General features: G+C 33.8%; 2 protein-coding genes and 1 long non-coding RNA gene across 4 annotated transcripts in view; 1 reads left to right on the top strand and 2 right to left on the bottom strand.

The window, feature by feature from the left end:
* Positions 1-238: 238 nt before the first annotated feature.
* LOC120327693 (actin-related protein 8-like) lies at positions 239-8,833 on the bottom strand. The gene is made up of 12 exons (XM_039394036.2): positions 8,454-8,833; positions 7,659-7,838; positions 6,622-6,825; positions 5,868-6,049; positions 4,923-5,025; positions 4,556-4,671; positions 3,949-4,078; positions 3,275-3,394; positions 2,786-2,929; positions 2,041-2,177; positions 1,322-1,589; positions 239-1,078 (listed from the first exon to the last, which is right to left on the bottom strand). Exons 1-12 carry the CDS (start codon positions 8,727-8,729, stop codon positions 935-937), a joined length of 2,004 nt encoding a protein of 667 aa, XP_039249970.2. The 5' UTR covers positions 8,730-8,833; the 3' UTR covers positions 239-934.
* A 686-nt stretch (positions 8,834-9,519) lies between these two features.
* On the bottom strand, positions 9,520-11,384 carry LOC144425067 (uncharacterized). Its single transcript, XR_013477242.1, has 3 exons — positions 10,946-11,384; positions 10,544-10,659; positions 9,520-10,125 (listed from the first exon to the last, which is right to left on the bottom strand). It is a non-coding gene; the product is annotated as an uncharacterized LOC144425067 (long non-coding RNA).
* Positions 11,385-11,550: 166 nt separating this feature from the next.
* Positions 11,551-17,015, top strand: part of LOC144411683 (pyrophosphatase PpaX-like) — a 7,920-nt gene continuing 2,455 nt past the window's right edge. Inside the window, exons 1-6 of one of the 2 annotated variants that reach the window (XM_078114327.1) lie at positions 11,551-11,969; positions 13,856-14,005; positions 14,538-14,679; positions 15,054-15,193; positions 16,161-16,363; positions 16,807-16,980. In XM_078114327.1, coding sequence (XP_077970453.1) covers positions 13,971-14,005; positions 14,538-14,679; positions 15,054-15,193; positions 16,161-16,363; positions 16,807-16,970 — 684 coding nt within the window. In that variant the 5' untranslated portion in view covers positions 11,551-11,969; positions 13,856-13,970 and the 3' untranslated portion in view covers positions 16,971-16,980. Of the gene's footprint in view, positions 11,970-12,020; positions 13,350-13,855; positions 14,006-14,537; positions 14,680-15,053; positions 15,194-16,160; positions 16,364-16,806; positions 16,981-17,015 lie in introns of those variants that run through there. The other variant, XM_078114326.1, reaches the window with a different exon arrangement.

Here is a 17,015-nt window from a genome sequence, read left to right as displayed (position 1 = left end):
AATGGTTTGTTTTCTGCACTTCTCTCTTGTATTCCCTTCCCTAATCGCTTATATTTCTTTCGAAATCCATTCATAACAGTAAGTTAGCAAGTAACTCTAACCAAATGAAGAAAAAGGGCATATTACGTAACAAAGTAGCCAAAGAATGCTGCTTTGTTCTCGACAAAATTTCTCTAAAGCTCATTTATTTGTTACGTCATAACATATTTCTTTGTAGCCATAAAATGAGTTTAAAGAACGGATTGTTAAAAAAGCGATACATAATGAATAAACGAACACAGTTTCATCAGATAATTAAGAGTCTCGAAACTTTTTATCTAACGGAGAATGATCTCGTTTCTGAGGCCTCTTTCGTGTGCTGAATAAACGGGCTCACGTGCCAGGGGTTGCCCACCGCTGGGCTAGATAATTATGGCATCGAGAAAGTCGAAGTGGTTTGCATAACTTGTATATACAGTGCAGTATATTCTGAACACTAAAAGCAAAAGCCCACCTTATAAGCCGACTCAAGAAAGAGAAAGTGGTCTGCATAACTTATGTAGAAAAGGCTTAAACACTACAAGCTGACCCAATAGATATTTGGTTGATAGTCAGGACATCAAGAATGAAAAAGTGATCTGTATAACATATGTAGAAGGCAGTATATTTTGAACACTACAAGCTGGCTGTCCTGCCTCCTAACCCAAAAGAAACAAATAGAAACCTTATCTCTGGCTTGAAATATATATTCAAAGCATTCATTTGGGTACATGTGTGAATGACAACCAATAATCACTCTATTGTAAATTTCGACCTTTATCTTGATGCATTGCGCTGTCATGTTGCAGTTCCTCCGCCTTCTCTTTCACCGGTTGCTTGGACTATTTTTTTACTTCCTTTTTGAAGTACTATACTGACTGAAAGTCCATTTCAGCTGCAGTAAACCTTACCTATTTCACCAAATAAATGGTGATCTTTCTCTCAACAGCTTCAAGCCAAATTTGTTCCATTCGGTATTAGTGACCCAACATTCCTGGGCATTATCAAGACATGACAGCACAGATCCCCCTTTCCAAGCAACAATCGATGGATCCTGATCCTGTAGCAAATAATTTTTAGCAATTATGCTGATTTCGGAATAGGCAATCTTTTTGGAAAAGAATCAGCTATTGGCAGCCATTCACTATTATATTAGCTCTGGTCAACAATCACCTGTGCCATCCCCTACTCTAATCATCCCCTAATTTATTAGTGTGTCAACTTTTTTAGAGGGAGGATCAAAACTCCATTTTTTCCCTAGGTAAAACACATGAAGATGAATATTAATAAAAACAAATCTCACTTTTGGTTTTACTACAACATCCACTTGTCCAACCATCAAAGATTTTAAAGGTGTATTTGGTATTAATAATTTGATACGGTGTCTCAAATACTGATCAGCTCCAGCAAAATGAGCCAATCCTCCACCAACCACAAGAATGCAAGAGTACATTCGCCTTTTTAATTCATCTTCATAAGACAAAGGACAATTTTCTACACTCCATACAATAGCTTGATCTAATCCAAGTAGTCCTCCTGGAGCTGGTGCCATTTCAGCACCTGGTTTGTAACTAAAAATAAATAATATAATACATGAATCACTCCATTAATACCAGGAAAACACCTAACTACTGTATCATTTATTTGTCCTTTCATTTGCAGGACATTTTTCACTATGCTAGATTTTTAATATTTTTTCATGGATAATATACCTATTTGTCAAATTCAGTAAAATTTTACATTTGAACTCCTGAAATGTAAATTCATTGAATTATACTATTTTTATCATTCGAAATCAGACATCAGTAATTTGTTTGTGGGTTCCTTTCTTCTTCAATTACAGTCTTATTTGGACAAACTTTTTAATTGCTTCCATTTATGCTTCCTCAAGATTTATTAACATTTTACCATGTTCGATATGTTTTCAGTTCAGACCTTGTTTGCGGAATGAATAAGTTATGACCAACTGTTAGTTATCAACCTACGCATCAAAGCACTCGTTCCATCATAAAAGTTCATTACTTGCACATCTGTTGTGTTTCCTCGTCATCTAAATCTTCACCATTATCATCTTCCATTTTTTCAATATTTTCATCTAATGCAGAATTTGATGTATTAGTCGATAGGTTTTCAGTTTTCGTTCTTCTAGAAAGGCGATTCTGTTTGAAACAAAATAGTATTACCACTACCCAATCTTGCATTCTGTGTGTAGGTAGTATTTGCACATTTATGGTATTATAAAACATAAAAAAAATACAGCTTTTCACACTGATTAAGGTACTAGTCACTGTGATAAATAGGATAGATAGCTACCCTCATTTTGATGAATGACATGAATTTAAACCTGAGTCTCCCATGCAGGATAATCTGCAATGACAAGTATGTTATTGAATTCATAGAAATACAAAGGTTAGTCTGATCTACAAATCCTGTTTATCAATACAAATTGAAAAATTGTTGCAACCTGGGACCGGGAAAATTTATAATTGACACCACCAGACTTGATGAAAATGCATGCCTTCCTTGATACACTGTTAACGGAAGCTTGGTCAACTTTGTTGTTTTTTAAATTCTGTGGAATATTTTGCCTTTGATTATCACCAATAGGAGTATTTCAAAATTTTGAAAATATGACTATGACTCCATTGCCTTGGCCTGCAACCATAAGTTAATGAAGTAAACACTTGTGGTCAAAACAGCATGGAAGCGTTTTGATTAAATTTTAATATGGAAATATTTTGCGAAACTCCTACACACATCAGTATACCTCCCAATTTTTGCTTCTAGTTTGCAGCAAGTAATATTCATCCATTGGATCTTCTGAATCTCCAGGATTTCTTGTTGCAAAATGAATGTGTCTATCTTTCATCTTTAAGCCAAATGCTTTTGGAAAAAAGATGGATAAAGGTGCCTGAAATATAGTCAGTCAACCATTTAATCGGAATATATGACAATTAGTATTATTTATGTGTGATGTTTTACAATACATCCTCCAGACACGAAGCCACATATATGTGTAAAGAGTCACTGTCAGTAGGTCCTGAATTCTTTCTGGTTTTATGTGGCATACTCATTTTATTGAACTTTGGATAAGGCCCACTGTCATAAGCCTTGAACATATGGTGCTAAAATAAGAGAAGGTTATGTTTTTAAATTAGCAGGCTTCCTTTAATCAATGACGACAAATATAGTTAAAGTATTCATCATACCAGAAAGGTCACAGACATAAAGAAACTGTACTTGAATCAACACTGACCTCTAAAGTTTCATCACCAAGGACAATAGGATAAAGTAACGAACATTGACCAGGTCTTCTGATGTGGAATTCCTGACTTTCAGGGCTAACTCTATCTGGCTCCATGTGGCAGAATGTTTCCTGTATAAGTATCGAAGACTTATAAAAAGATAAGATACAAGGACAGCCTACGATTACGTGTTCAACATGGCATTTAAATCCCTTCAACTGCAACATCAAAACAGCAACTTCATTCCTGAATTTTCCTGTTCGTCACCATAAAGCAATCCTATCTCTTAAATATCAAAAGTAGGTATTATGAATGTCCGTCCAGATCAAACTGAATATTGGAATCCATTATATTCAATATTTGAAATTTTTGGTTTTACAAAAACTTTTAGAATAGTTTCATTGCAAAAAATTGAGGGCGCAAAAATATGGTCGATAAAGCTTTCATTGCATTTCTGAGAAAAACTATAAAAAAATACAGAGCTAAATAGATCATACTCAGTCTTAAGTTTGCTGCATTTTCGAATTATTTGAATATAAATAAATACCATTTTACTATATACATACAAGAAAAACGTATTATTAGCATATAATACGTTCTCCTTCTTTCCGTAATGATTCAGTCTGATGTAGTATCTGACAAACAGTCATCCACCTCAAGTCATGTTATATTACTATTTGCTTACTTTAAGTTCTTCCATTAGTAAAGCATCCATTCTATCATCCTGGTCAAATTTTTGATATGGCAAGCAATTTCGCTTTAAAAAACCAGCAAATACTCTTGTAATATCTCTCCCACCAACATCAAGACAAATTCTATTGAAAATTTGAATCAAAATTGAAGAATTGTTTGTGTATCATGCACAAGTTTTTACTATTATTTCAATGTTTCACAAACCTGGAAACATGCTAATAACAGATCAACCAGTTTGTGATGGTACTATTTCACATCAGCTGATGATGGGGTTTTCACACAGCAAATAGTAAAAAAAGGGGGAGAAACCCCAATTTTTCGCAGGAATTACAGATTGTCCAACTGAATGTACAGTACAGACGATCGCATAAGCAGGTTTCAGGTCCAAATTTAATCAGGAAGCTGAATCAGGAAGATTACGATGCTTCGAGTAACTCATGTGTGCATGAGCAGCGGCTTGTTTGAAGTGACATTTAGAAACCCTCATATAAAAAATCCAGTGGTGAAAGTAACTTGAATTGTTTAATTAATCTTCAAAAATGCATTTTCAACTTCAGAATTATCAATAGATTTTATGCTTTATTAAATTCTCTTCTTACCTTGTGTTCTTATGGGATGTTCCATCTTCAACACAACAAATAGAAGTTTTTTCATGACCAACATCTACCACACATGCAGTAGCAATACCACAACCGTATGTCGCACAAACCGATTCCTAAAATTTATGATGAATCAGGCATAAAAGTAATAATAAAAATAAAGCATTTAATTGGTAAATGATATCATCATAGCCTTTTTTAGCTGTCCTCTACTAAATGAGAGGATATGTTTTAGCAATATATCAGATCGAACATTTACCCCGCTTGCAATTTTCACATGCTGGCCCAAGATTGATTTATATGTTACCTCAAAATCATAATTTGAATATTCTCACAAAATCACTGTAAATACAACAATTAGTCTCACCTGATGAATTAATATTGAAGAAAAGCCCATATTGTTGATCAGCATATGTATGAGTGCTTTAACATGTTGTCTAATATATATATCTGGGACAAGCAGTAAACACCTGTTTAATAACAAGAATATTATGAAGAAGAAGTAGTAAGTAAGAAGTAGTTCAAGCGCAAATGGATATAGTGAAGAAATTTTTGGTTTCTGTTTTCTAGATAACCCTGAATTTCCAGAAGCGGGAATGCAACACTACCATCGAGTTTTTACTTTCAAACTCATGTTCAATGGTGTTCCATCTTTTTGGGAACATTATCAAATTGGAAGATCCCACGAGTGAGATCGGGTTTAAAGTTTTTTTCATTGCTCTTGCCAGCTCATTCTTGGTAGAGCGAGTATTTAGTGCAGTGGCTGCACTTTTACATCAAAAGAGATTCCCTCGACAGTGTCAGACGAGGAGACTCAAGACTGTTTTTGACTGAAATGAAGCAAGATATTATCAAGCTGGTTGGATTTCACTAGACTCAACCTTCACATTATACTAATGATAAATGGAGAACAAAGTTACTTTGACTTTTTTTTTTGTTAGGGGGGCGTTTGCTAGTTAAAAAGTTGTCCAAGGGGGCGCTGGCAGAAAACAGTTTGGGAAACACTGCTGTATATAATCATTGTATTTTTTTTATATATTTTTTTTGCTCTGATATACCAACAGAAATTTGGATGCAAAGTTGTGATTTCTTTGAATATGCAGATAAAGAATATTAATCAGCCATCCATAAACACAAACACAACTGCTGCTTTTCCAATATAAACATACCAATATATAATGCATATCAACATTTATTGGCATTACTACCTCAAAAATTGAAAGGTGTGATAGCTCCCCAAAATTGGTTAGATGTCTGGACTTGAACAATATTTGCATCTCGGGTCTAAAATGCATATTAAATATTGCCAAACCTGTAGCCAACAAGTTCGCTTTTCGGAATGTGAAGAAACGTTTCTATCGACTTGATCCAATGCATTTCCAAATTAGTCATAACAGAATGAAGTGAACCATGCGAACCGTCATGAACATTCAACTGACCTTTTACAATCGGCCATTGTAAATCATAACAATCTGCTTCATCAATATAAAGCGCCTAAGAAAAGAAAATATTGGTGAGGCATTAGTAGGAAACAAACAGATATTTTTATCTAATACAATCTGTTGTTACAAAACAAAGATTTAATAAAGGCATAAATCTATCAATGATTGTCAGCTTAACAGCTGGCACATTGCGCCAACATGTTTATTATAGCACTGGACACCCTGTCGTTTTAGAGTGGCTCACATAGTCGACTGTGACTTACTCCACATCAAGCCCATACATCTGAAATAAATAACTGCTATTTAACTAATCCCATACCTGACATGGACTGGCAACCGTACAAGAGACTGTGGTTCTCTTGGCTTTCTTCCCCCCAAATAAATTTACAAATCTTATCCTAACCTATTGTTTAACATTCTCATATCCAGCATGATAACTGGACGAGAGGCCACAGCTCGCCATATGATTAGGCTGGTTTATCGACTTTCCTTTCCTTAGGGATAAGTATAAAAAATCCTGATATTGTTGAAATCTACAGAAGTTTTCCCCACAAATTGAAAAGCATTGAGGATAAGATTGTAAACGAGTTAATATTACAAGATAGAAGTGATAAAGACACTTACATCATCACCAATTAGAAACTCCTGTTTTTGGCTTGTGTCTGTCCAGTTCCATCCACAACCTTCAACTAAGGTTTCTGGTTTTTGTTTTTTGTTGCTCTTGGAAATTTGTTCCCATCTACAAACTGAACGCCCAGTATAAGTCTGCACTGCATTGTTTAATTGTTTGTATCCCTCCGATTGTGTAACTTTGTAGTCATCAGCATACTATAAAACCAATAGAAAAACGCATCAAATGGGAAAAAAATGCTAGCTTGTCACGAACATGCTACGAATATTAGACAAAGAATATGAAAATTGACCTTAGGATAATAATTTCATCATCATTATTGCAAGGAGTGGAACTTTCTGGACTTTCACCCAGATTGGTTATAGCAGCGCATCATGCTGAGAGTTAGGAACCTGCTTGTCACAGTATGTTTGTAGGTTTGTTCACTGTGCGGTTTAATTATGTGCGATGGGATTGCTGGACTCTTCACCATTGAAGTTCCTATATGATTAAGACATTGTATTATCTTTCCTTTCCCCTAGATGAACATGGAGATTTTATTCTTACCAGTACCAGATGCAACTAGAGCAAGGTTGTGCAACTTTTAATACAGGAGGGCCAGATAGAAATAACTGGGTGAAACTGCGGGTTGCACCTTTATTTAACATAGGCTTTTTACTGTGGTTGCAAGCACAAAAATCATGGTTATTAATCTTATAAGCATGCGTTGTTTGCTTCGAACGAACTAGCTGTTAGGGCATTATAATGTCATAGGCATAGATAATAAATTGGACTCATGCATAGGCTTCGCAGCGCAATGGGATTGGAATTACTAAATTAATACTCGTTTCGCAGGCCGCTAATCGTTCAAAATTGGCACTTTTTCACTGGCCGCTAAAATTTTTCTTGAGGGCCAAATTTGGCTCATGGGCCGCAGGTTGCACACCCCTCAACTAGTGAGAACGTTCAACATGTCTTTCAGCTTGGTTAAATTGACAAATTCTGAACACAAATATTATTCATACATGATTGTAATTTTCCCTGCACAAACCTCTGTTCTCTCTCTTGATAATAAAGATTTTTTAATAGGCTTTTGATCTCCTGGGTGCTTGTGTCTCCATGCAATTACATGAGGAACAAGAAAAGGTTGGGGGTCAGATGCTCTTCCAATTCTTAAATGTGATGATCCAGGATGAAGAACGATTGTTGTGCTTGCAAGTCTTGTAATGCTCTATAAAAACCAAAATTAATATAAAAGTCGAACAGAAAATAGCTCATTGGATTGCTAACTTCTCGGTGGAATAATTTGTTTATGATTATCCAACGAGGCATGACCGCTAGAATAAAATTCATTTATGCAAAGTGACAGATGTGGCTATTTCACTCACCATAGATTCAAAGGTTAGGGTGATCATAAATCGTGTAACTATAAACTAAACTAGACAGGGCATGAAGTGTTTTTTAAGCCATGGTTGGGTATGAAGGAGAAATGACACTAGAATGGATAATTTGTATTAAAATTTAAGAACACTATAATCACTGAAAATAGTATTTGTGATGAAGAATTGTGTTTAAAACAGATAAAAAACAAAGGTATGTTTCATAAAAAAACAGAATTGAATAAATTGCACACATTCAGAAAAATACTCCTAAAATATTTTCCCAAGGTTTTCACGAATTAAATGACACAAAAATTTATGATGTCAATTTAAATATTACCCATAAAGAAATCACTAGTCAAACAATCAGAAAATAAAAAAAACAGCTGGCCAAATGTCCCGATAAAATCTCATTTTTGCGGCCCTTCCGGTTTCAAATATCCGAACAAAAAATAAATAAATTTTACCTCAATATCAAAAACTTCGCTGTTTGGGTCGTCAGAATTCTGGGGCAATGGACTCGCCGGTACAGATGTGGGTGCGCTGGAACCATTGGACATTTTGTGCAATCTCAACACTGCAATACATCGGGATAACAAACAGGCAAACAGAAAACAACAAACCGAACACGTGCGCCTGGAATTTTCCAAATGCAGGGTTTGAAATGAGTGATACAAAATATTATTTAGTCGAATTTTTCTTGTTTGGGCCTTGGTTAAATTTGGCAAGTATGCGTAATCCATTGAACGGAAGTCTCCATTGAAATACGAATACAGTGCATGTGCATATAACTGTATAACGTATAGCTCTATATCCACCAACGATACACTTATAGGCCGCGAGCCGAGGCCCTGAAAAACGCCTAGAAAGTGAGTTTCGTAGCGCACATCAGGTAACTACCTGAAAATGATTTTAAAATGTTCCTTAAAAATTTAGTAACAAATATTGCCTTGTTCCCACTTCCAAAAGTTGCACGTTTTACGGAAAAGACGCTTTTACTACAAGAAATATGTGCTACGATCTGTCCTATATTCTCTACATTTTCGGCACTGAACAATGACTTCTGCATGACGTAACAATTGAATTAAACCAGCTGTTAGCGAGCGGATGAATATTAGTTATTTCTGCTCGACCTTGCGCTGAGTTGGGCAGGCTTTCCATAGCCCTGTTTAGTTATTATTAGTTAAGTTATGCTAAGACGTTGTTGAAAAATGTATAAGTAAATTATTAAACACTTGTAGATCCTTACCACGGATATGGGCCGTGAGACGAAACCATGAAAACGCCCAGAAAATGAGTTTCGTAGCGCACATCTGGTAACTAAATAAATTCTTCAGTTTTGTGTGAAAACGAACATAATGAACGCACTACAGCTTGTTCCACAATCCTGGTGCGAAATTAAATATAAGAGGTTCCCGGAAATTCAATAACCATAAGTTTACAACGCATACATAAGAACTATACAATTCGAGAGCCCTACAGCACACTAACACAAATGTATTCCTGTAATGTTTTGCCTGACCAAAATCGGACTTCCTCAGTCAATCATAATTTATTAGGTAGATTACGAAAAATATGGCATACATGTAACCAACAACAAAAAATACTTTAATTGTGTGACAGGAGTCGGGAGTGACCTCGAAAGCAGCGACACCAACAACGCTGATTCACATTTGAGAATAAATTTTATGTAATAACCACAAGCAGTTTACAACAAGAACAGCATAAAAAGCTACATCCATTTTATAGAAGCTATCAAGTATCAAACGTATTTATTTTTAAGCAATGAAGTCACAAATTAACATCGTGAGCACGAAAACACAAATAAATCAGTTATTTCTCACTTAGAAATTTCCCGCAAAAGTCAAGAAAATTAAATGAATGTACAATATGTACATAACATAGTGAACAGAAATATTACAATTTACAATTAATCTTTTTTTAGTTTATGTGGTTATGTATTTGAACAAAGGCAATAATATTTCTAGAAACAGGACTACGACACTAACAAATGTCCGAAAAAAAAAATGTATGATACTTATTAAATCAACTGTAATATCTAATTCACTTTCTTCTGAATTGTTTTCGAAATCCACTATCTCAAAAATCGACTTTTCCTCTATAGGTGTACTGTGATTGCTGCAGTCAATACAAAAACAAAAATCTGTGCAATTTAAGTTGATTTTGGCACACTTTCATAAATTATTTTGACTATTTTTCTTTGCAGTTTGCCAACTCAAGAACTGATTTGAGGGCCACATGCTTCTTCAGTGAATCATTGTTGGGTGGAGAGTATAATCCTTATGTTTGACAGTGTTAAATAGACGTGCCCTGGTATCATTTACATTCTTCATACCCTCTTCCAATTCCTCAGCTTTATTTATTAATACCTCGTTAACCTCAAAAGATCTTCATAGTCGAGGGAAAAAAATGAATTGAAAATCTCAATGAAGTCTCCAACATGAATTTGATGGGCAGTTCCAATTGCAGAAAAGTGCTAAAGTATTTCAATATGAATAGCCCATCTAAGCTGTTTGCAACTATTATGATTATATACCTTTAAGCTTCAAGACTTCTTGTTTAATCCATTTTATAGCACTGATAGCAGCAGGGATCAGAGCCTGCGTTAGGTCGGATTGGTGGACGTTGCCGTTTTCTTTTGTAGTACAGTATCTAAAATAAGGAAGAAAATAATATTTGGAGCAGCACGATTTTAAAAAATACCCCTAAATACTAACTAATACCTTGAATACATAATGCATTTTATCTGATGTACTAAATGAGCGTATATATGCTCATTGCATGTTCTACAGTCCAGCAGTGTTTGCATACCATTACTAGACTATATCTACACTAAATTTTGATATATCACAGTCTGAAATGTCCTATGACAGTATGAGTATGGACTATAGACTATATTTTGAAACATCAACTGTTTGTCTACAACTTCATTTCTCACCTCTCAATCATTTCCAATGCTACCTTTCTTTCCACTCCGGCATAACTTATCATTGCTTCCCAGGTTCTTGTCGACTCTATGAATTTAGATTTAGACCAACCGACATTAGTAAAATTGATTAATTTCTTCTCTTTCACACAACCGTGCATTACAGAAACAGCCATTCATTTATATTTCCAAATATGCTGTGGCCTATATAGTAGTATAAGTCTGCTGAATAGTCAAGAAGAGTCATTAAATTAATCATAAACATTTCATGCAAGCCAGAAAATATCGTTGTTTGTGACATAGGTATTATTCTAGGTCTAGCCTTCCTTGGAGTTACCGCACCGTACCTATTTAACAACGTCTTATGAGCTAGTGCTCAACTAAAATTGCTATTTATGGCAAGGATATACACGTTTTTAATATCTTACCTATACTTTTCAACACCTCCTTAGAATAACTGGACTAATATTACCGGTAACTGAAAAAAACTATGGAAAGGCTACTCAACGCAAAAGCGAGCAGTTTAGTACATCTGATATTCATCCGACCACTGGGGATCCACCTACAGCTGACTAACTTGACTGTTACGTCGTGCAGAAGTCTGCGTTCATTGGCCCATGATACCGGAAAAGCAGAGAAAATAGGACAGATGGTAACACATATTTATTGTAGTAAAAGCGTCTTTTCTGTAAAACGTGCAACTTTTGGAAGTGGGAACAAGGCAATATTTGTTACTAAATTTCTAAGGAACATTTTAAAATCATTTTCAGGTAGTTACCTGATGTGCGCTACGAAACTGAAAGATAAATGGCCTCGGCTCGCGGCCTATTAATTGTCATACAGGTTTCGTTATCGCATCAATTCCCCGGTGGAAAATTACTGGTAATCGTAGAATTTAAGAATAAGTTTTTGCGTGTTTTGTTCCTCGAATCATAATATCCAAAGTAGTCACGGACCATTGCTAGTTGATAAGAGATTTTGTCCAAAATTCCAGATCACTGACGTTGCTGCTATTCTTATTTGAACATTTTTTAAGGTATGTAATGCATTGTTTTTTTTTGTCTTGCGTGAAATGTAAGATAGCTATCTGTATTTTTTTTAAATGGTTTTTTGCCTGGCGCACATAGCACCTTTAATTATAACAATAACTTGTGCTCATGATGTTTTTTGAATACATTTTAATTGGGGTATTTCTCAATTCTGTCTTTTTATGTCATCCCCTTATTAATTTGAAGTTTATCTATGATTTTCATGTTTTACCATTCATTGCAGGTTCTTATATTTTTTGGTGGATTTTATTTTTGTGTAATGCTTTAACTAACGTTTGTTCTTTTTAGTGTTGAGATTCTCATGAACAATGTCTATTTTTGATTTGCAAAATTAAAAAAAAACTTTAAAATTACAGATTAAAAAAATAGAAATTAAACAAAACTTGTATTACTTTATTGTTTAAATACTCACCCGCTTTGTATCATAGGTAAGAGGTTCCTAAGCAACATTCAATAGTTTATACAATAAGTTAACAATGCTATTAAACTTGAGTATAAACGAGCAAATAAGTACAAATTCTTAGAAGTTTTAATCTCGGAAAGCCTAAATGAACTACTTTGACTTTGTTTTGGTTTATTGTTATCAGATGATTGTGCAGGGATGACTTTACATTATAGTTTTTAGTGTAACTGTGGTTGCCTTGGGCAAATTTGTATTATAAACGATACTAGGATATTAGGTGTAATTATAACCTAACCCAATTAATTCTAGTGGTTTGGCCTTATTAGTACTAAACAAGTACTCATCAGGCTTGTTTTCGCATATGTGCACATTGAAATCTTTACTTAATCTTAATCTCTAATTACTTTACGAATTGTCTCAATCTCGTATAATGAAATGTGCTGATTCTTTCAATGTTTAATGAGCAAACAATGGTTGAGAGGGTTTGAACAAATGAGCTCTGATATTTGTAATATAATAGTATCTTGTTCTCATAAGAATGTGAATATTTTTTGTTGAGTAATGAATATTAGAATTACTTACGGTAGTTTATGTATTGCAGTTTGTTGGTAGATCTGTAGATTGTTATTATTTTATAGTGAAATAATGTTATTTAGTCTGCAGTACAATAGATATTTTTGTTAACTGTTAAAGTAATGCTAGACCATTAATGTAGATAGTTACCTACATTGTATAGAAAGGATTTTGTAAAGCCTTTAATACATATTGGTTGAAAGTTATGCTAGAAAATTAATTTTAGTGTTGGAAGTATAACTTTTGTATTCTTACCATTTAATTAAGCTAATATTATATAGTTTTAAGCTAGTTGTTTCAAAGCATTCAGGAATAACACCATGAACAATCATCACCTTGCAAGAAAGTTGCTTATTCAGTCTTCATTAATTTTTCGATTTTCAAATGTAAAGTGAGTGTTCAGTGTCCACCAATGAATGATATGTTGTAATTATGTCAATTCAAATTACAGAATTATGTAAATTGTGCAAAATGAATTGGTGCATGCTATATACAATCTATGTGTGGATTAAAAATTATATATTCAAATGAATATTTATAGACATTATACTTATACACACAGGGTCAGGAGCCTGTATGACTTTATTAATCTTGCTTACTGACCTACGCAAAACAATCATCAACCAATTACTGTTGAATTATTTTATGTTCTGACTGAAATGTATAGTTTTGTGTATTGACTTTGTTTGTAATAATAAAATCGTTCTCTTTTCCCCTGTAGCTTTTTGGCAACCACATTAATTTTTTTTCTTCAATGTTTGTGACATTGCTAACGTAGTTAAAATATTCTATTGCAAAATATCACACCATATCTTAATTTATAAAAATGTATTTGTGAAATCTTATGTGTTCATATTCACATCTAAATATAGATTATTCTGCTATATTCTTTTACAGAAGAGTATCTTTGTTGCGTGTTGCTTACCCATGTTACTCTTCAACTTCATCAGAAAGGCCTCAATGCAAGCTGGTTATCTTTGACAAAGATGGAACACTCACATGCTTTGATTCTATGTGGGCACCATGGTGTGAAGAAACTGCTGAAAGGTATATTCTTTGTACATCAGCAAATAAATATTGGCTACATATCTTTTTAGATTGCAGCTTATGCTGCAAGAGTTATTAGGTCCATGGATTCAAAACTAATAACTGGCTAATTAATCCCATACCCGACATAGACTGCTTGTACCCGACATAGACTGGTAACCGGACGAGAGGCTGTTCGCCATATGATTAAGACATTTTATTGGCATTCCTCTCCCCTGGGATAAATATCTAAATCCTCATTGAAATTGAATCATTTTGCTAAATATTTTGTTGTTGTTGTTATCAAGGTTCTAGTCGTCAATTCAATTTTCAACTTTCAGTAATTAAAGGCTGAAGGAGGCTATTTATTGCCTTTATTTTATTTCTTTCAATTTCAGTTATTTCAATTAGGCATTGCTTCCATGTTTTTTCATGTTATTACTAAAGATATTATGTTTTGTATATACTGTACTTTGGTATTCCATTCACTCCAAGTTACTGATTGGACACAAAGCTGACCTTTGGAATCCCTATTCTTGTTGTCTATTTGTAGATTAGAAAAAGCTTCTGGAAAGACACTATCTGATGTTTTTTATGATTTTGTTAACTATGACAAGAAATCTCAAAAATTTGGTCGAAGTAAATTAGCACACGACACAAATGCTGTATTGAAAGATCAATTAGCTGAAATTCTTGTGAGTATTCGAGTTGTTTCTAACTTCATGTTTTTATTTAAAGAATTCATTTGAGAGAGTATAATATAGGCCTACCATATTTTACGACCCATAAATAAGGTGCACTGTCAATAAATTGCTTAGATTGTGTTTGTTTTCATACATAAGGCACATACCGGTAGGCACATTTTGAATATAGGCAATTAAGCATAAAGCACTACATGATCCACACATCTTATAAGGTGCACGATCAATTTTAACAATTAAAAAAATTTAAATTGTGCCCAATATCATTGAAATCCTATTCTAAGGCCTAAGCACAATGTTATCATTAAGAATTATCAAAGAAAACTACCAAAATTACTAAACCTTATTTTCTAGCAATTTATTTTTAGAATAAACAACATGGAATAAATCTTGATGATGCAAACTCATTCATTTCTTATGCTTGGACGGATACATTCTCTACCGGGGATTCCCATACCAATGCTGTCAAACCATTAGGAGATGTTCGAACAATATTTCAAACTTTAAAGTAAAGTATTTGTATTTTTATTGAACTTGAAAACAGGACTATCTGAACCAATATATTCGAAATTGGTTACATTAAATAAAGTAAATATTTTTTGGAAGAAATTAGAATATTTTCACATTTAAATTTATTGTTATATTCATTCCACATCTGATGAAAACAACCTTTTTTTTTATTTTGATACTGTATAAAATCAATTATCTCTTTTACTAAATATAAGCTCTATAAATTCATAATGACTTTGTAAAATTTCGGTTGAAGAAAACCTAATAATTTAGATTATATTATATTAAGAATAGTAAACGCCATTTATGGTTTCGGTCATACTTGATGCAACTGTTTCTACCAAGTTTCATGGTCAAAAAAATTAATCACTCGACTTGTTATTCATTTATACTTCCTGTATTTGAAATTTAGGATATCCTTAATTGCTTTACAGTTGATACAGTTTCTATCTTTGGATATAAAAGGGTCAGTAACTCAGTATAAAAAAATGCTTGATATGTTTTTTAAAAATCTTGTAACAAGAATTTCTCAATGCAAGGTTACACCTACTCACTCAGAAACATAGAAATCTGATCTCTGAGTGAGTAAAGTTGCGGGAAACAACTAAACTTCCAAGAGCTTCTGAGATTATGAAAAATCACGTAGATAGTGCATTAGTAAATACAGATTAAAGGGAGACTTAAATCATTTTATGTCAATATGGTTTGAAAAAAAACAGTGGTGTAGTGAATTTGCATAACTGAGGTTCTTCGAAAAAAATTAGGCATAACATTTTTTTTGTCTGGTAGATACATTGACTGTTAACTGTGAGAGCTCACAGCTAATGGAGTTTGATGACTCAAACCTTTTTTGGAAGACCAAGTTCTGAAAGTTCAGAATAACAAAGCCTATTGTATTATCTTAATGGTAACCGGACGAGAGGCCGTGGTTCGCCATATGGATAAGCTGAATATTTTTTTAACAGAGAGTATGGCATTAAAGTAGCTGTATGTACTTCTGACACAAGACCGAGCGCAAAATTAGCTTTGAAATCGCTTGGTGTTGCTGATATAGTAGATAGATTGGTTTGTGGTGATGATCCTGATAACACTCCAAAACCCGCACCCGATAATGTTCATATGATTTGTAAAGATCTTGATGTTAAAGTGGAAGATGCTGTTATGATAGGTAAAATACATTTGAGCTTTTTTATGAAATAATTCATCTTTTTGTTTCAAATGATGCTATGTTTCAACTTGCAAAAAGACATTTAGACATTATTAGTACCCGTAATTGGTGTTGGAAGGACTTTTTGGAAGAAATATTGTTGTGTTCATTTAGAAGTACTTGCATGTAATAGTTATTTTCCTATGTTTTTTTACTGTGACCTGGCATGTTGTAAAATCTTCTAATGAAAATCTGAAAATATTATTCATATCTGAGATACAAAAATTTCACACACTAACAGACTTTATTCTATAAATATTTGAAGACTAATTTAAAAAAATTTTTTTTTATATTTGTCTCGTTTCTACGTTAGTCTAGTTAGTTGGGTTCTCGACTGGTGATAAATTCACCAGTTTTGGATATGGGGTAATTTGACTCTCACCCCAACAATTGTTCTTTTTTAGGTGATACTCATTTCGATACCGTCATGGGCAGGGATAGTAAATGCGGAACAGTGATTGGGGTTTTGACAGGACAAGTTGATGAATCTGAGCTTGATGATGCACATTATGTTGTTAATTCAATTGATGAAGCTCTGCCTATTCTTCTAAAAAACTCTGCCAAATAGAGCAATGCTTGTATGGATGTGTATGTTGTATATGCGAGTATTTTT

This window comes from Styela clava, chromosome 7, assembly GCF_964204865.1.
Source record: "Styela clava chromosome 7, kaStyClav1.hap1.2, whole genome shotgun sequence".
Taxonomy (NCBI): Eukaryota; Metazoa; Chordata; class Ascidiacea; order Stolidobranchia; family Styelidae; genus Styela; species Styela clava.
The sequence above is the reverse complement of the archived record's forward strand: the minus strand, read 5'-3'. Positions and strand labels throughout refer to the sequence as shown.